The sequence below is a fragment of the Cinclus cinclus genome, chromosome 5, assembly GCF_963662255.1.
Source record: "Cinclus cinclus chromosome 5, bCinCin1.1, whole genome shotgun sequence".
NCBI classification, from domain to species: domain Eukaryota; kingdom Metazoa; phylum Chordata; class Aves; order Passeriformes; family Cinclidae; genus Cinclus; species Cinclus cinclus.
In genome coordinates, this window is record NC_085050.1 from 25,467,861 (window position 1) to 25,489,347 (window position 21,487).

The following is a 21,487-nucleotide window of genomic DNA, read 5'->3' on the forward strand; positions in this document are numbered from 1 at the left end:
CACAAGCCTTACGAGGAGGGGTGAGGGATCTGGGGTTATTTAGCCTGGAGAAAGAATGGCTCAGGGTAGACTAGATCACTCTCTACAACTGCCAGAAAGGAGGGTGTATAAAGGTGGCAGTGAATCTCTCACCCCAAGTAACAAGCAATATGACAGAAGAAAACAGCCTCAAGGAGCACCAGGAGAGGTTTAGATTGGTATTAGGAAAGTTTTCTTTCATGGGAAGGCTGGTTGGAACAGGCTTCCCAGGTAAGTGGTGTAGTCATCATCCCTGAAGGTATCTAAAAGATGCAAAGACATGACACCTAGGGACATGTTTCAGTGGTGGACTTGGCAGTGCTGAGTTAACAGTTGGATTGGATGATCTTCAACATCTTTTCCAAGATAAAAAATTATTCTATGAATTTATGTGTGGTGAGCGTGTATAAAGACCATGCTTTTTTAAATGTTTACCTCTTGATCAGTTTTGGGCTCATTTTCAAAGCAAGAAAAAAGGAGATACACTTGAGATTTGCCCTGTGTATCAGGTTACTACTCCAAATAACAAACCTGTACTTACTAGAGCTAGCAAACAAAAAGTCAACAGATCATATTACTTTCCTCCAACCTTCTTTCCTTGAAAGAGCTCAGGATTTTTGATGTAAAATAAAAAGGCCTCAAATCAACACAAGTCTGAAAAAAAAAATCAGCCTAAACAATTAAAGCACTGCAAACTATAATCAACTGACAACCAGACTTTATCACAGTCATAAGATGGAACATAGAACAAGAAAGAATACTTTCAACCCAGAGCTTTTCCTACACAGAAAGAAAACACATTATTAAATGAAAACATTGTGTAACAGTTAAGAATGGAAACATACACTGCTTTCCTTTTTCTTGGTGTGGTGAGAAGCATACCCTTGTAGTGGTGTCATTCTCAGTTTTGTTTTGGAATTGAGAGCACTTCAAGAAGTCTGGCCAAGAAGCATTTACCATACCCAGAACCGGTTCACAGCCTTCTTTTGCTGCCTCACAAAATGTCCTGCAGGGCAAGAGGTCTCGACTAAAGAAAAGAGACAGAGAACAAAATAATAAATTATTATTACCTTAGTAGGTTGGGAAAATGTTTTAGAAAGAGCAAAAATTAATAAGTGCTTTTTACAAATTTTGTGCTCCACAGAGCTATACCCTTACAACGATTAAATTTTCAACACAACTTTTTGCAGTTTCTGTCTAAACAACTGCAGAACCTCTTAGGCTTTAGCAAATGAAATTTTGCTTTATTCATAACCACTCCTAATGCCACAGAACTATCTTTTTCCCGGTGCACCACAAATATCTTCATGTCTGACTCTCAATTGTACCTGCCCATCTCAAAACCATGGCTGGAATTCCATATTCAGTTACAAGTAAATGGCCTGAACCGAAGAAGTCTACAGTACCCAAAAATTTACCAACTTAGTGTTTCATTTTGTAATAACAGACAGTAGTAACATGGTACTTTTAGCAACTGTGTGACATGGCAGCAACCAGAAGAAAAACATAAAAAAGCTGCCAGAGCTGCCTGACTACAATGTTAATGAAGAGATTGGTGTAAAGCAAAATATTCACTTGTATAAGTATTCTGAAGTCAGTACGGTTGCCTTTCTCTGCTTTGTACTAAAAAGACAAGTGTGCAGCCAGTGTTGTTACTGAGTTCATTACACACTCTGGCTGGAACCACTCTTTAAGAGAAGGTGTCTTTAGAGATACATTCTCCAGGTAATGCTAAGGACTTTTACACAATGCACTTCACATGCTGCAGTACTGAATTTATCTCAGAAACAAGTGAAGGAATGTATCTCTAGAATTTGTCTATTGAAGCTTCCTCGATGGCAGATTACTTTTTGCCTGTAAAGAAGCATATAAATTCTAAAATAGCACTTTTCACCACCAGATTTATTTATTGTGGTCTGTTGAAAGACAGAAAATTTTTGCACCAAAGATCACCTATACGGTTGTGTACAAAACCAAGAATGGTTTCATCTGATGACAGAAAGAGTTGCCACTTATTAGCTCTGCACATTGTACTGGCAAACTAAGTTCATCTGACTTGTGAAGGCTCTTCAGATAAAGGTGCTCTGAAACACTCTTCTGTTTTTTACAGAAGATATGGAAAGAAAGAGCACAAGGGTACTTGAGCAGCTATCGCTGCCTCCTGTCTGGAGCCTGAGAAACTCCTTAAATAAAGGGGATTTGACAGGACAAGTGACTGTCTCCAGATATGTTTTAGCTTTTCCTTCTTAGCTAATACAGTAATAATAACACTTTTGGTCTGACAGAGGCTCCCTAATATAGAAAATGCCAAAAGAAAAGCTGCTACTTACTACAGAAGGCACTTGAGTTTCAAAATATCTGTAAGAAATGTCACAAAGCTAAAACTGAGTATTGATTTGACCTGTTGGTGAGTAATAACCCTGCATTTTATTCAATCTGATATGCTTAATTTAACTTTCTGTTCATTTTTTACAAAACCACAAAATATGCTATAAAACTGCTTTACAGTGAAAAGTATTGTAAGCAGTGATTCTACCTCATTTACTGGTGCAATGGAGTATGCCTTATGATCACAAGTAGTAATCTGAAAACAGTACATTCTGCTAAGTTTATTTTTGTTCTCAAAAAAAAAAAAAAGTGTTAGTGGGGATATTACTTGAATTTAACAAGCCTGGGACACAGATCTACTTGAATTTATCATAGTTAACCAATCTGTACATGATTTCTACAAATGGGAATGCTATTTGAAAAAAATCCCAAACAAACAAAGCATAAAGAGTTCTTGAGGGCTATCAGACGAAGTTTCATATAAGTCTGGAGTATTTGATATGATCTCTGCTTTTCATGAGCCACACCTAAATCATTAACTTTCAAAGCACCGCACTTCAGCTACAGCCCAACATTTTGCAATCAGGCAAAATGTGTATGTGTATGTCAATCTCTTAAAATGTAACTATAGCAAACTTCCATCCAAGGAACTTTGGTTCCTTGTTTCCAAAGGTCTCTCAACATAGTGAACATTCATTTCAAACAAAATTTTAAAAATAATATTAAAAAGTTATATTAAAATATAACTATGCAGAGTTATACTTACACATAATTGTTTAAAAGCTTCTAACAACATCAGGAGTAATTTTTTAAGAAGATCTATCTGCACATTGAATTCTTTACATTATATGAGGGGAAAGCCCACAAACACAAGAAATTTACCTCATTCATTTAAATTAAGCAGTCCAGTATTTGAATATGCGATGAAGTGACTGCAGCCAACACTTGCCGTTCCCCTGCACCTCTCAGGGACAGAGGCAGAGAATTCATGACCACAGTTAAACACAGGAAGAAGAGAGGGATGTAAGGAAGTTGCTTTAAGATTTGGGGTTTCTTTTCTCATTACCCTGCTCAGATTTGATTGGCAGTGAATTTAATTACTTTCCCCATGTTGAGTCCCTTTTGCCTGTGACAGTAACTGGTGAGTGATTTCTCCTTGTCCATATCTCAACCCATGAGACTTGTTCCATTTCCTCTCCCCTGTCCAGCTGAGGAGAGGAGTAACAGAGCAGTTTTAGAGGTGACCAGCCAGGGTCAACCTACCACACACATGCACAGAACAATAATAATTTGTAAATTACCAATCTTCTAAAAGACAACTACATGGTGATCTAATGACCAAACAGAATTTGTAGTCCATAAGGAAGCTCTGACAAATCAGAAAACATGGGATTATCCAGCAACTACTGCAATATTTGGTCCAGTTTCAATATTGAGCTATGTGTGCTCCATAAATTAAATATTTCTGGATAATGATCAAGTTTAGTAAGGACTTATTGCTTAATGTGCTGGAGGATGAAAATATTATTAAAAGTCTTTATCTTAATTAGTCTTATTTACAGCTACTCAGAGAGCAATCATTTTTAAAATAAATTGGCAGGTCAATGGCAATCTTACCATAATTGATTTGGCACCAGTAGCAGGCACAGAAGCAGGTTATAACATTAGCATGTGATTCTGTTCTTTAGGATATTAATAGAAAAACTCCTGAAATTGGAGTTTGATGAAAGAAAGAATATATTACATATTTCTATGTGTTTCCCCACACTCAAAATCCAGACCAGTAAATTCAGATGCACAGAAATACCAACATTAAGAATTGTATGGCACCAAAAGAAGTAGAAATCTTCTTTATCGTTTGTTAAAAAGCATATTAAGGGTAGAGAGAAAATATAAGGGTTTCAAATTTGCATAAGGCATATTTGAAGAGACTATTTATCAGAAGTTTCACATTAAATATTCATTGAAGCAGATATATGCAGTACAGCATATACTCTCTTAAGTGATTTTAAGTTTCCAAAGAGGTTAAACACTGCCTGAAAGCAGATGATCTGACTTCCTTGTCATGACAATCACCTAGCATTCACTGAAATTGGATCTCAAATTGCTTGATTATAATACTGCAGGGACCTACTTCTTATAACTCAGAGATATTTTACATTTTCAGACTAATTTTTTTCAGAATTTACTCCTTCTCTAATACTCACTTTTCTTTGCAATCACATTACCATGTACAGGGCTCCTTGGCAGACTCTGTTTCTTAAGTGGTTGTTTTGAGTTCTAGAAGTTATCAAAGAAACATTCTACAAGAAGCAGTAAGGAGAGGAAGATCCTCATGGCGACTGTTTTCCTCTTGCTGCAGAATTTACCATATTTTCTAAGGTTAGCTTAAGATTCAAGTTAACTAAAAGGTCTCACTCCCAACCTCAGCAGACACTGAGGCCATGTCTTTTCTGGAAGCTGCTGCACTGCATCCAGCTTGGTTCCCAAATTCCTGGATCTGGTTCTGTGCTACTTTCAGTTTTGCTGTTTGTAAGAGCTGTTTTTAGGCTGTATAATAGGACATTGAATAACTGATTCAACTGAAGAGTAACATGACGAAAAAAAACCCACTTTTTTTTTCATCTGGCAATTGATTGGGTCCTTCAAAAGGATACAGGTAAAGAAAGAATATGATGTTAGTAGAGGAGAAGTAAAAATTTCTAGAGCCAACAAAAGCATTAAATTAAATAAAATAAACAATTAACCATCATGCAGCAGCTCCCATTGCAACCTGGCAAATACAATAATATATCAGGTGCTCATTATTATCTGTGGCAATTCTTTGTGCTTTCACAATAGTATCTCCACTGGTAAAAGCACTGCTATAGACATGCCCTCTTGAGAAATTCATCATTACAATTTTACAGGTTAAAACAATAGAGGGTAAATGATTTGCAAAAGGCTTACAACCAAGTTGTTCTGCCAGAGCTGAAAACACAGCATGAAGATCACTCTGAGAACACACAACTGCATCTGCTAAAGGTCACTTTTGTGGCTCAAAGACAATCTGACTGCAACCAGACTGATGAACATTTCCAGCTACTGCTGGTTCTCATTACTGTTCTTTCCCCAGCTTCATCCCTGCAGCTGTTTCAGGATAACTTTTCCTGTGGCCACACAATAAGCTGCACTTAGGTACTGAGACAAGCTAAAAACAGCTGTAGGATATTTTGCTGTATTATTCGTAAACAGGCACACATGCTAAGAATGGTGATAGATCTCAGGCCTGAGGGAAAATTAATGAACTGGTAATACAATTGTGAGAGATTGCTGGGGCAGGGAGGATGAGTATAAGGATAAAGTGAAACACTATGAAATTATGGGAAGAAGAAAACTGAGGTTACTCTTTATTTCTACAGCCCTGAAATCAAACAAGTTGAACTGATTAGCTCACACACCAGCCTTTGTGAGTTTTAATTGTCTTTAATACTTTCCATTGTATTCTAACAATAATGACTTCTAGAGAATATAAATGTCAGAAAAAAAGGAGTTTCTACAGCAGAGCAAACACACACATCCAGGATTACAGTTTACTAAAGTGACCATTCATGTGAAATTTTTCTCACTACCCTCTCACAGTACTCCAATATGGAGAGCAGCACAGTCACTGACAGAGTTTTATGAGACAAACTCACAAACCTCTCAATATTACTACTTGACTTACTGATTTATAAATAAATTTGCTGCTAATGTTTCACATAATGAAGAGAATTACGTATTTTTATCTTTTATTGTTTGGTTTTCATGTCTAATTTGCAGGTTCATTTTAAATATTGAATTTTTTGTTTTGTATCTAGATAGGGGTTTAAATCTGAAATCTGCTTCTTTACATAATAAAATCTGAAAAGAACGCAAAATTATTTTAGATTTTTGTGGTTATTTCACTTGACAAAATAGTGCTGAATCCATATAGCAACATTTAATGATGGCAGCTCAATTCCAGGTAACACTTTGCAACACTCAAAGCAAAGATAGCTGCATTACCTCCCACCTAGTTTTTAGCTTAAATGCATGTAGTGTTTCCTCAAAGCAGGTTCCTGTGTATAAGTACAAAGATGCAAAATTACCTGTAAAAGGACAGGCAGGACCCACAGCCTGAGAAACATCAAATATATCAAAGGAGACAAAAGGCACAGCAGCTCAGTTTCTCTGGGATGGCAGCCTGAGTAATGGCTGCAGCTGTTTAGACAAGAATAAGGCCTTGCATTCATTGGCTGAACTGTGGGTAAGTGTCCACTCATTATCCCTACAGGGACTCAGGATAAGGATTTACAGACAGTGCAGAAGGCCAGTTCTAACTCACACTCATGAATACTCCATCTGCTGTCATGAAGCTTGGCAACTATGGATGAGCCACAAGAGGAATGCCCTTTACAAGAGACTGAAAAAAGCCTGCGTTATACAATGAGGATGAAAAAGATGGAGATACTGAATGGATTGCCTGCAGCATGGAAGAACAAACTGTCTAAAGGCTATGAGAACAGAAAAGTGGCAAAACCAAAATAGATGAAAAGCTGGACTAGAATCTCTTCTGTGGGTCCATACAGATTTTTTTTCTCTGAGAATGACATTTCAAATTAACTACTCCTTAATAGTTCCCACATCTTATGGCAACAGGAAAGAACACAGCTGAAGAGTTATACTTGCAAAAATCTTAGAACACATCTGATATCCAAGAGTACCATACTTAACAAAGAGCTCACACAGAATATACCATTAGATATAAAATGGTATATATACCATTAGATTAAAAAAAACTCCTCTTATGCATCCAAAAATGAGTAAAGGAAGCACCAGCTGCTGTTGAATTTTATGTCTTCAACATCAACTGCTGTTATTTAACATCTCTTTCAGGCTTAGAAATGCTCTTCAGAAAATGTGACCAAACTATGTGGATATCCTTAAGGATGGACACATGCAGTCTCTACAATGCAAGTTAGAATTTTTGGTCAGTGTAATAATTTCTTTTGTAGACAAAACCCAGATAACTAATAAACTAAACTAATAATAAAACTAAACTAATGACCAAAATAAGGAATCAGGTCTGAGTCAGCAGTGTGCTGCGGCAGCCAGGAGGGACAACCCTGCCTTGGGGGGGCATCAGGCTCAGCATCTCCAGCCAGGCAAGGGAGGGGATTGTCCTGCTCTGCTCTGCTCTGCTCTGCTCTGGGGCAGCCTCACCTCGAGTACTGGAGGCAATTTTGGGCGCCACAATGTAAGAAAGATATTAAACCATTAGAGAGCATCCAAAGGAGGGCAGTAAAGATCATGAAGGGTCTAGAGGGGAACCCATATGAGAAGAGACTGAGGACACTTGGTCTGTTCAGCATGGAGGCGAGGAGACTGAGAGGAGGAGACCTCATCACAGTCTGCAACTTCCTCATGAGGGGAAGTGGAGGGGTAGACACTGGTGTCTTCAAGTTTGTGACCAGTTACAGGACTCCAGAAAACAGCATGAAGCTGAGTCAGGTGAGGTTTAGGTCAGGTATCAGGAAAAGGTTCTTGCCCCAGAGCGTTTGGGCCCTGGAACAGGCTCCTCAGGGAAGTGGTCACAGCATCAGCCTGACAGGGATCAAAAATCCCTTGGACAATTCTCTCAGGCATGTGATGTGACTCTTGGGGATGGTCCTATGCAGGGCCAGGAGCTGGACTTTGATGATCCTTGTGGGTACCTGCCAACCCAGGATATTGCATGCTTTTATGAATCAGCAAGAAACAAATTCAGCAATCCCCTCTGATTCCTCAGTCACTTCCTATGACAACATAATACCTCACAAGTTGAGCTTATAACAATCAGAAACTCCTGAAGTATACAGTGTACAGCAGAAACATAAATTTTGCAATGTAGCATTGAAAAGATAAAAAAACCTTCAATTTTTCAGTGTGCTTTATACAATGACCATAATCAGTTGGGATGAACTGTCCTGACTAAAGCAATCAGCCCTTCCAGATTTCTCTTACTGATCCCATCACTTGACCCAATGACAACAGTGAAAACAAGAGAGAGGCACTAAATTAATTCATTAGAGCTTTAGTTCAGCCATGAATCAGTTTAAGTAAGTATTATTAAGAATATGGTTACAATTACAAGCCGGTTTTACAATCTTGTACTAACTGCCAAAATGACTCTTAAATTAAGTCAAATTTCTGAAAATTCTTGCCTAATATTTATTATGCAAATGATGAACACACTGTTTATTTAGTTTACTCTGTAGAAATTTCTTTTGAAAAACAAAACAAACTCTTAAAATGCCTGAAAATCCAAGTTACAAGATCTTTTGATTTTAGAAAACAAAATTCACACTTGGGAAAGAGAAGCTGGCACAGTGAAATAGAAGTCCTCTGAATCACACACCAGTATTTTGATCAGCATTGCTACAGGAATTCTGGACTAACTGGAAGTAAATCATACACTGCACAGCTGCTCTAAGTATTGGTACCTTCAGGATGATAAAGACATCCAAAACAATATTGTAGCTAAAGAACTGCCTTCCATTTCCACAGATGACTGTGAGAGGTACCCTTAATTTCATGCAGTTTCCCAGAACTCATGTTTCCCTGTGCACTTCAGAGCATTGCCAAAAGGAAGACCTCAAGAATCAACCCAAGTTAAAACTCTGCGAGCTGCATTTTATCAGGAATCCTAAAGAATCACAGACACACTTCTCACTCATTGACATTCAAGGATCTTCTCTGTCAAGCAGAAAATCATTGTTAGCCATTATCCTGCTACTTGAAGTTCACATTAAAATTGTTTCACAAACAAATCTGGCAGGAGCAGATGCCATCAATTTAAAGATGTCCTACCCCCATCAGCTTGCTCCAAAACCTCTCCCCACCTCTCTTCCCTACTTCTTTATGCCAGCACAGCACTTCATGCTGTTACACAATGGGTAACATCAGTCACTCGTAATTTAATTCAGATCAGTTTCCAAATCCAATCTGTCATGGAGCTGAAAAAATACTCTTGACAGGCCATGGAAAAGACATGGGTGAGATGGGGAATAACAAGCAGAATAGGGTAATACTGATTCTTTCAGCACCACTAGCATTTTATATAGCATTATCTACTGTGAAACAGTAGTCTGGAACGTTCTCCAGAAGGGTTGTGAAACCTCCATCCTTAGAGATACTCAAAACCCAGCTGAGAGCAGTCCTGAGGAATTTAATTAATCTTTAATGCTTATCCTGATCTGAGCCAGAGAAGTTTCTCTCCTCACCACCTGCATATTCTTGTGATTCCAGTTTGTCTGCTCTGCTCCATCTGTGAGCCTGGTGCTTTCCACCGGGGTCTCCAACAGGGCAACAACAGCTTCTCACAGAGGAGCCAAACTTGTGAGAGGTAAGTATGCCCCAGTAACTGAATCCTCAATAGGTTTATAAGCTATTTGTTAATAACATGGCACTAAAAGAAGTTAAACATGAGCTGAAAAGTATATAAATTCTTAGAGAATTATTTTACCATGCTTCAATCCGAAACCATTGTGTTCACTAATTGCTGCACAAGAGGGTGTACTCATATCTAGAAGAAGAGTTCTATCTACCAAACACAGATAAAATGTTACCTCATCTGTGTGTTTCTGGTTGTGAGCCCAGATACACCAGTCTAATAAGAAATTATCAGTGCTAATACTCCCAAAATGTTTATGAAAATCTAAGGTTTTACTGAAAGTTCCTATACTACAACTACTGCAATTTATTAAATTAAATAAGTTTTATTTTGTGAAAGAGCGTGTTTTTCTAGAAGATAAACTAGCAAACAAACATTAACAAAAAACCATGATAATTTTAGGAGTAATTGTAAATTACCTGAGCTACATAAATGATCAGTATTTATTTAGAAGAAATAATATATTATTATTAATAATACACTGCATGTACAGGGGAATGACTTACGATCTCTAGTCAACATACAGTTCTAGACAGTTCTGCTAGTTTGAAACCCTACCCAATGTATTACACCTCTCAATCATTTCACTTTCTTGCTGCTGTAAATTAGTTCTACTTCAGCTTGAATTAGTGTGCTATCAATTTGATGGCAGACCAGAGCTGAGTACTTACATTGCATAGGAAAGCCTTGCAAAATGTTTCCCACAACATGTTGACTATCTGCCATTAGCAACTCTATCCTCAGTATTTTACTTACAAAAAATTACACCATAAAATCATAATTATAACTATTGATTAAATTACTGCTACTGGAAGGTTATTACCTGGTTGAAAGGACAAAATGAATGAAAAAGTTATTAATTTGTTTTGCTGTTCTGGACTTTTTCAAATAACACAGACTCTGTGTATTCCTCAGTTTTTCTGCTAAACAGTAAGACTTACATCAATTCCCTTAGGAGAATTCTTTAAATCATAAATGACAAGACACACAAAAAATAACTGGCAGACAGAGAATACTATTTATGTATTACACTCTCTAATTTTTGTGTTCCTTTTTGACAGGATTTGAATATACACATTTTTCATTAGCTGGATCTCCAAGGTTGTGTGGTTCAAGTCACATTTGCACTTAAATGGACCATAACCAGATTTAAAAACTGAAGACTGGATTATGAATCAGTTCTATCCAAAGACAGATTTTTCAACAGTGTGGGGTTTTGTACATGATTAGTCTGCTGGATTCTGAAGGGCTGCAAGCCAAGTCATGGCAGCATTTAAAACAAAAGACATATGATTCCAAACATTCTATGTATAAATCATTGCACCCACTGAACATTACCTCGGCTTTACTTTAAATTCAAGATTCTAATCTTCTCTATCTCCTTGACAAACAACTATTGCCAAAACTATCTGGAATAGCCTTTGAGAGTCATGTTAAATTCCTTGGGTTAAAGAGGCACCATTGAAAAGAAAGTTTATTAAGAGGATAAAACAACTCCCACAGGATGTGAAAGACAGGACTGCAAACACAGAAAACAACTGGTAACCACTTACAAGCATCTGAAAGAAGCCTCCACTCTATGAGCCTGGGTTACAGCAAGAACTAGTCTGGATGGAGTCATGAGAAGAACATAAAGAGACAATATGGTGGCAGGAGAAAATTGTCCCACCTTATTCCTTGGAGACCTGGTAAGTGATTGGCACCAGTGCAGTAAGCTTAATGTTTAAAAGTAAACACCATCAATTTCAATGAAAGCATCTCTGATAGGTTTATGAGAGAGGATTCTAAATGTCCTTCCAAGTGAGTTTCTCAGTATCTTCGCTTCAAAAATTACTCTGAAGCTAACTTCATAAATGTGTAAAATTTAAACATTTCTTAAAAGCTACAGAATGGCAAAATTCCCTGTGCAACTATAATTTGACATCTCCACACAGGTGCATTATAAATAGATAGTGTAGAAGCTGGGTCAGATTTCCTATGGGATCGTTCACTCAGAGGTCCTAGCAGCTGCATGTCTTGGTGTATTGACCTGCTTCTGTTGCCAAAATCAAGCAGATTAAAACAAAATTGAAGCATGCCAGCGGAGGACTGTCTATATAAACTCATACATACCTATACCTCATTCTTACACGATTAAATCCATTGTGGACTTTGTGTAATAGATACTGACTCACATGTATGCTGACAGCTTCCTGTTCAAAGCCTTAAACCAAAACTTCTCATTAGCTATGTAAACAAGATCCATGTGATCAGTCAGATTTTTCTCTGCCTCAACTCAGTTAACTCTAAAAAAGTAGGGGTTTTATAACATATTATTATTTTAATGAGTTTAGTTGTTATAACTGTGATAAAATATAATTAATTTCACTGTCAGCAGCTGAAACAAAGAACATGGATAAGTTTCAAGTGAAGTTCACAGAAACAGGAAAAAGGAAATAACCACATCACAAGTCTCATTCATGGATTATTCTAAACATGACAGACAGATATCTATTACTCTATGAAGATTGATTCTCTTCTGTTTTCTAATAGGACATTAATGAAATAGTTTTAAAATGTTGATAGCTTTTAATAAAAGACACCACACATATTTCTGGATTTGTTTTTTTGGACTTAATATTTCATCCTACTTTAGGCCCACAGTGAAAATCACACTATTTGGTTTTCCTTTTTATTAATTACAGAAAAAAAGATTAAGACAATCAACCAGAAAAAAAAACACAGAATAGAACTTGCCACTGTGAGTCATATCAGCAGCTCTTCAAATAATATTTGACTGCACACAAACTATTCACAGCTTCTTAGAACCCATTTAGTATTAACCTAATTTTCATTAGTTACAGTTTACTGTTCTGTCAATCTCTGTCTATTGTTGTGTGTAGCATAGCTACTACAGCACAATAAAATGTTACAGATGGACATTTACATGAGAAATTCCATTCTAGGAAGGAGTTCGAAAATCAAAGTCTTTTCCCTTCATTGTATTATTCTGCCTTTTAGAATTAATCTGAGGGGAAAAAAAGAGGTTGATTTATGGCAGAAAGTTTTGCCATACATTCACTGTGCATTAGATCACATGTAAAGTGAATGAAAAAGTGAAATTAATTTTCAGACTTCAATCAAGATGAAAAATATTTTTGTGCGTAAAGATACAGGCTATAAAGTTTTACAGAGTAGTTTTCTGCTCTACTGCAAATTTCTTGCTCAATTTTGGCTTCCCCAGCCATTAATGTGACAGCATTACTTTCTCTTCCTATCCTTCACTTGTTTTCTTCATATAAGGGCTATATACTTGCAGTGGGCTATAAACTTTCAGAGGCAGCAGGCTGCTCTTCAGTGCACGTTTGTACAGCATCCAGCATAAAAAGCCATGATCTCAAATGGACTCTTTGAGCCCTAAGACAAGCCACTTCACAACTCTGTTTTCAAAGATACATGACATGAAACATATGTTATAATATGTATATATAAATATACTGACATAGTGAGTAAAAATGTACAGAAAGGCAAGGTGCATTGTAATTTTAACTTGAGAGCATTATACACTTCCTAATTTGAATTGCCCTAACACTATTTTCTAGCCTAAACTGTTCAATCTCCAAAGATAGGAGACTCTGAGGATCTCTCAACGGAAGCCATTTCCTGAACTTTCTGGAATATACTTCTACAAAGAGGATTAATGTAAGTACTCAAGCTATTATTTCTGTGTTAAAGGCAGCAGGACAGCACAGGGGTATGAGAATCCGTTAGTTTCAAAGTTATTCCCAGCATAAAAAGTCAAAATAAGCCATCTACATGGGCCTTCAGGATCTTATATAGCCTGCCTACTTTTCCAAGTCTTTTGAGCAAATTTTTATTGTTTCATAGAGTGCAAGAAATATTAAAAGCATCACTCAGTCTGTTTGCATTATGCAGTAATAGACTGACCTACTATGAACTTCTCTAATGATTCTGAATCTTTAAATTTTATATTAATTTTGGCTTTAAAATACATACTTTTCTTTTTCCTTTCGAAATCTGAAAACATTGCAGATTAACTTTTATTGTCTTCTTGAATTGTGGAATCCAAGCCATGTAACTTGCTATAAATAAACCATCCACTACAACATAGTAACTGACCTTTGGCCCACTCTGAGCATCTTTCAGTGCTGAAGGAGAATTCACTAGATTGAATCATTAATCATAACCAATAGCTCTGAGGACAGATCTCTTACAACAAATAAAGTACCTATGTTGCATGTGGTGGTCAGAGGATACAGACTATTACTACCCAAAAGGACAAAGTTACTACTGGGAATGTTTTAGAAGTCATTAGCTCAGCACACGTAGTTTAAGGTGTTCTTCCACCACTAATATTACTTTTCAAGACTGAGTCATGTTTTCTTAGCATTGCTGCTGGACTGTGTAGGACAGGGTTTTTTAAGGCTGATTTTTAAGACATATTGGAAAGATCTCATCCATCCACTCAAGAAGGAGGAAGTTGCATAACACCTTTATGTAAGCAGTCCCTTACCACAAAAATTAGGGGTAAGCACGGAAAAAAGACTTACTGCACTTCAACTTCCGTTTTCTGTTTTCACACGGGTTTTAGTTGTACTTTCAAACTTTTTCTGTACTGGAAAGCAGTATATAGATAGTATTAAATATTTTCTTAAAAGAGCGGGGCTAGCTGATTTTATATTCAGTTGCTGAAATTGAATACAGCTTTTAAAATTAAAATATTTTTTACTGTCACACATGGCTTCACTGCAGTAAGATATAGAAGATCATTTCTGAAGAGCAACAGTACTTTGGTAGTATTCAGAAATCCCTGTACCTAACTACACAAATACCGAATATGTTCTGCCTAGAAACTTAATCTCCTTCAAGTGTTAATGAAAACAATGTTTATAAATACATGAAAGATAAATGGGAAACAGACATAAGTTTAAGTATCAGAGAAAAGCTATATGTAATGACAGCTTACTGGATGCCAAAGATTAGCGCTTGTAACTTTCCCTCTTGTTCCTTCTTGTTATAATTATTGCTCCCATGACTGCAAGCTGCCAACAGACTCTCAACAATACCTAAGAATAGACATCTGGGCATCACATGGGTCTCATTTCTTCCACACTGTGTAAACAACGTTTGTCAAATTAAGCTTTACATACATTAGGAACAATGGCTTTGCGAAACAGAGAGAGAACAACAAATGAGAAGTTATGATCAGATATAGAACCACTGACGTTGGAAGGAACCAGCTGTAACTGACGGGAGGAAATAATGACGATGTCAGTAACAACTGTTCACAACACCAGTGGGTGTTTTCTCATACTGTAGGTTCTAGACAGCCATAGACCCCCAAAAAAAGCACTACAGCATATGGACACATCTGCATCCATTACCACCAGAGGCTTTCCACAGCCACTCTTCTGCTTCAGGACCTTTCAGCTAACCAGATTCCCCTGTTCAACAGACCTAACAAAGGCTTGTCTCTTTCATTTTCGGTATCTGCACTCAGCATATGCAAACTTCCTCCTACTATGTTACATGCTTTTCTCTAGATCTCACTGACAGGAGATATGGGGGGAAGGCAGGAAGGGTTTGGGTTGAGAAGGAAAGGGAAGGTGTTAGTAACTACTTTTTGCAGATCTGATGATCCTAAAAATAAAGTTTTCTTGGCTGTGAAATATATGGGTTTGCCTGCAATACCTGGATGCTACAAAAAGGACAGTAATCACAAAAATCAGTTAGTTGCCCACAGGGGGAAAAAAAAAAAAAAGGTATTCCTGTTTAAAGAAACCAGAAGTTAAATTAGGACAACTGAGGTTTAGCAAACGAGACTTAACTAACCAGCACACTGTCAATCCACTCTTATTGTTCTTCACATGGTTGCTACTCTGACTGCAGTCAACTGCATTTTCAGTGACATCCATGGCACACTCAGGGGACATGATTACTAAAACTGAAGTCCAATTGTAATGTAAACTTACATAATTTGCAGTCTCACATTGGACTTTCTTCCTCATCAGTCTGCAGGGGCAAGAATATTAAAAAAAAAAAAAAAGAAAAGAAAAAAGGAAAAAAAATACAAAGAGAGGAACAACTGTGACCTCCAAGACATAAAATAGGACATCAAAATCCACTTCCAGCTTTGACATTATGAATTAATGGGAGAAGGTTGCTGCTACAGAAAAAAGAAAAAAAAAAAAAGAAAAAGGGAAAGGGAAAGGGATTTCTGTTGTTACTGAAAACCAGAGCAGAAACATATCTGCTAGAAAGAAAGGGAAAAGAAATGTACAAAATGTATCCTTTCACCATTTTACTTGTTTGATTGTTTTAAGAGCTTTGCCATTTTGATACACACAACTCACTCTTAACAGGTTTGTTAAAAGTCAAATTCCAAACAAGGTGGAATAAGTGAAGCAACAGACAAATTGCCAGTTCTGTTGTTGAACATTTAAATGTATCAATGTATTACCTAAGCCCACTTCTCTTATTTTGTTCAATAATTTATAAAGATAACAGGTAGTGTAAGGCTGTTTGTTATCAGATTCCATAATCAGAACAATTTTAATACTGAATTGGAGCAGAGGTGTTATAACTAATAACGCACTCAATTAAACAGGGTTAAGTGAAAATAGCTTTTGGTAGGCTAACAAAGATACAGGTGCATTTGTTTTAAAGCACTCAACCAGTCTAAAGGTCAATCTCATCCCCCTGTTACCTGTTCTGCCTTTCCTCCCCACTAATACTGTCCATGCAATCATCTGTACACCTTTATTCTGGGTTAATTTTCTGTCACTTTAGTGAGCTCAATTAGCCAGTGCAGGAATCACTGTGATGCACTGGAAGTGGGAGGCATATATCGCTTGGAGTGAGACTCTACCTTTCATTGGCAACTGCATTTTTGACCAGCTCTCACAGAACTTCTTTCATAACTATCCTATTCCTTCTAAACTGCACAGCTTTCAACTTTCTGGTCTTGTTATGCTGTTTGAAACACTTATTCAATTGTCATATTCTCTTCCACTGAATTTCACAATGGAGGAATTGGAAATACAAAATGAAAACAAGGAGAAATAAATGTATCCGCTCTCTTTCCCCCTCCAGAAACATTGAAGATTGTGTACATATATAAAAAAAAATTCCTTTTCCCCTTTTTGTGTCATATTCTGATTTTAGCTCTGCTAAACTCACTGATCCTTTTTCAAATCAAACTCAATTTAAAATGCATGCACATTAAACTAATGCTGTGGAATTATGTAAATGCAGAAATAATATATGCTCCTTAAGCTTCCAGAATAGTTTATGTCACCCTGAATATATCCACCTAATTTCATACCAGAAAATATTTAAAATACTAACTTTGCTGAAGGAAATTACTAAATAAATTTGAAGTTTAACTAACGGCCACCCCAATTTATGACAATACTATAGATATCTGAGGCATTACTGTTGTTACAAAGCATTCCATTTTGGCACAGACAAATTGAAGAAATTAGGCAAAAAAACTCCAGACAGGCTTCTTTAGGAAAATAATCCTGACTACCGTAATATCACAGTTATAGTTTATACAGTGGCAACATTTTTCTAAAAGAGTTCTATTACAGTTGGCTTATCATGACAGAAATGTTGACAATAGCTTTGACAGACAGGAATTTTGCAATGAGGTCATAGGCTGTTTGGATCTTCCCTTGTCTGATTAGACAGGGAGTATTTTACCACAATTGGCTCTAGTTACTGATGGATTTTCATTCCCAAATACCTGTCATCACTGTCACTGATGCATTCAGGAAGAGCGAGACTACAGCCAAACAGCATGATGTGTTGATAGCAGTTGAGACGATTGAGGTAACTGAAGAACTTCAGGAACTTTTCCATTTCAATACTCTTGACAATGGAAAGAACTGAAGTTACAGTGGTGTAGTTATATGGCAGCATTTGGCACTGGCTGTTGGTGATATTTCTGCAGGCACCTGTGAAATCAAAACAACATATTTAGAACAATAGTATGACCATTGAACAGTTGTTTCACAGCATGTATTGAATTGACTAATGAGTATATTTAATATATAAGCAATGCTGTTATCTCACAGGTAAGAAAACATTCCATAATGTTATTGTAATACAGTCGAAAAATAAAAAAAAAATGAAACTAGAGAAGCATACCTTGGAAAACCAAATAAGATTTTAGCTATTTTCACAATCCTCAGACTTTGTACAAAATTGGAATAGAAATAAAACTGACTTCTTTTTGACACAGCCTGGATACAATAAAATTTAGTTGAAGCTGAAAACAGAAGTCACACAGAAAGAAATGGGTCTGAAGCTGCTCTGGCTTTAATGTTCCCATAAAGTTTCTCTTTTCACTACCATTCTACTTTCACAAGTAGAAATTTCCTCCATCCTTTAAAATTATTCACAAGATCATCATGTATCTCCTGAGGCACAACTGCAAGATAGTCCCTGCCATGGCACGTAGAAGAAGCACTGACATTTTCAGCTGAGATCGTGTGCATGGACTGCTTAAGATGTTTTAAAATTCACAGTCCTGACAGAGACGGGTACAGTTCCTTGGAGATATCTGATCTTTTTGTGGTACTCACTGGCTGGACAGCAGAGCAATGAATTCAAAATTCACAGACAAGAAGAAGAAATTTTGTGGCAATTATATAACAATTTTTAAAACAGTAAAAGATACTAAACCTAGGACCTGTCCTTGCAACAGAACAATCACACAGAGAACAGTGCAAATAGTCTCTCTCCATCATTCTCATTAGGCTCTCTTCAGGTACTGTAAGGCTGCAATTATGGGGACTATAAACAAGTTTTGGCAATACCTACAGGAAGGCAAGAAGAGCAGTGAATGGGAATAACAACATGTGAAAACACTGCTGGTCAGAACAGTGTGGTCCCTAATTATATGGGTCATTTCTGACATTCATCTGAATTAGAGTTTTCTGTTTAGCACCAGCAATTTCCAAATGGATTGAACTGGTAAAAAGTGATTTCTTCTAACTCAAACAATTGCAGTGCAAGTCTACAGTTATATATTCAGTCCCACTGAAACAAATCTAAACTGCACATTTTTCTCTTTCCCACTCTGCTCTTCAGACTGCTACTATGGACTGCATCTGCACAAAATACACTGAACTAGCAGGCTGAGCTGACTGGAAATAACCACCTGCCTTCTCTCCCAAAAGACAAAGTTAATGGCATCCCCAAAGAAAAGCAATTAGAACTGCAGCTAAGCTTAATCACTCGTTTTAGTTGTAAAAACTGAGCCATGCCTGTAATAACAGTAAGGCCATAGTTCCTCACCCAGAAGTGATTGCTCTTCTGGATTTACGATAAACTGGCTCTGCACATTAACCTGCCTGACTTTTCTCCTGCACCACAGTGTAATTTTGGTGGGCACAAGGTGAAAGGAGAGAAAGAGGGGAAAAAACCCAACTATTTCACTGAATCAAATAATTTGGTTGAATATCTTTTTTGGCAAAAATATATTCTTCTCCAGGATGGGAGAAGAGGTGGACCAGTGCAGTGGCAGGAACCAGAGGGTAAGATCAGAGCTGTTCACAGCAGCTGAAGCAGTGATTTTACACAAAGTGTCATTACTGCCCAGCAACATAAAGTCCTTTGAAATCCTTAGGAATACCTGAATTGCACCATCAGAGTCAATTCCTGTCTAATGAGAAGGGAAAGAACATCTTTCCTCAAAAAATTCATTAATAAATTTGGCATCACTCTTCATTCTTGATGCATCCATTTTCTCATTTGCACTATAAAAACACATCTGGGATCCTTCAGGCATCTAAAATGTAATGCAGTTAAATGATGTCTCAGTTAAAGCTAATGTAAACCTGCCCAGATCTTAGCTAGGCTATGTTTTTAACAGGATTTTTATAGAAGATATGCAAAACATGTCTCTATCTCAGGTATGCAAAGCATAACATAGTATGTGAGAAGCGTATTGGCCTGAAGAGAAAAGTAGGCAGCCTGATTTTCATATCCCAAGATAAACTTCTCAAGTTTCAATTTAAAAATGAGCTTTTTAATCAGAACTTTTACAGAGCATCTTTAAGCAGCTTTCAGAAAATGAAAGTGCTCAACTTGCAGCAGTGATCACCACCCACTTTATTACAGAATTTAACTTAGCATGCCCCCAGCACTAACTGCACAGCTGCAGTCTGTAATTTCACTGGTAAAGCCTCCATAAATCCAAGGAAAAAATGCAATATTCACCTGGCTCTTCCATTGCAAAACTTCTACCAACAAAGAATGAAATCTTATCTTTAATCCTAAAATGTCTTGAAAATTTCTAAGAATCCAAATAAAAGAAGCACAACAAAAGTGAACTCATCCAGTCTAACTTGCCTATGGCAGCATTTTGCAGGTTTTTTGATATGGGAATGACCTACAGCACATCAATTTTTTTCCAATCCCAAATTGCCATATTCCCCTGACCTTAAAAAAATGTTGTCGCTTTCCTTGATTTCACAATTTCCTGTGTGAGACATATGAACCTGTGCAATGCCTTTTTTAGGTCCTCTGTCCTGTTGATAAGTATCTGCTTCGTCATGGAATTTTGCTCCACTACAGTGTTCCCACCCAGCATCTGATTTTTCCAGCAAATACTTTTTCCAAAACTCATTACTGTCTTCAACAATTTTAATTTACTATTACTTCTTTTCATGTACTATGACATCTTGGTACATTTTTTATTTCAATCAAAACAGAAGATGGACAGATGTTCTTGGCCTCTCTCCAGCTATTAATTTTCCAATGTACAGTCCACTTGGGACTGAATATCTCATACAGCATTTCAGATACTTTCTCCAGAATTTTCTTAGGATCTATCCTTTGGAATCCACACAGCAGGGAAACCTACAAACTGTTTTCTCTTTATTTTAAGTATTGTGAGTTTCAAATCAATCATTTCACAGCTAAAACATAGTGTCTGCAACTTTTTCTCACAAATGCTAACTTGAAAATTCTATTTGCACAACTCACAGCAGCCTGCCTTTCCTGACACAATGGGTAATTTGGCTGCTGAATCTGTATGCTGGGTGACTCTTCCCTTCTAAACACATTCTCAGTTTCTTCCTGTCATTTTTTCAACACTCCTATTTGTTCTCTTCCCGGACACATTAAAGAGAAAGCATCAACTACTCCTTACAGAACAGCTCATACTCCCGTTACACCACCGAAGAAAATAAAAAGGATACATAGACATTCTGAAGGAAACCCCCACCCTTTCAACTAGTAGAAAGAGCACAATTTATATACTCTTTAGACCCTTGGAAAAATACACTTAAAATACACTTGTTCAGGACAACAGATCTTAAAAAATGTAAGAAACTAATTCTCTGGTAGTAGACCAACAAAATCAAAGTAGTAGGGATGTCATACTCAAAACTTGTAACACCACAAGAAAAATAACATCTGAAGGAATGGATATTTTTAATTACAACACCTGATACAGAGAGAATAAAGTACTGTTAGCATTTCTGTCAAAGGAAAATTTAGCCAATAGATGGTAATGGCTTACAAGGATCTTGTGGCCTTGATGGTTATAGCAGTGGTTGAAACATATCACCCTCCAGCCAAAAGATTTCTCTGTATTAACTCCTGTTTTGTCTCCCACAGTTGTAATTTATTTTATTTATTTATAACTAAAATAAAATTATAAAAATATAATTTCTGTCACTTTATTTCTCTGGGTTT

At 36.9% G+C, this 21,487-nt stretch overlaps 1 protein-coding gene across 1 annotated transcript in view; it reads right to left on the reverse strand.

Annotated features, from left to right (window-relative positions):
- The window catches only part of CORIN (corin, serine peptidase), a 121,405-nt gene that overhangs the window by 59,484 nt on the left and 40,434 nt on the right, over positions 1-21,487 (reverse strand). The window contains 2 exon segments of the mRNA XM_062493637.1: positions 864-1,045; positions 17,526-17,736. Coding sequence (XP_062349621.1) covers positions 864-1,045; positions 17,526-17,736 — 393 coding nt within the window.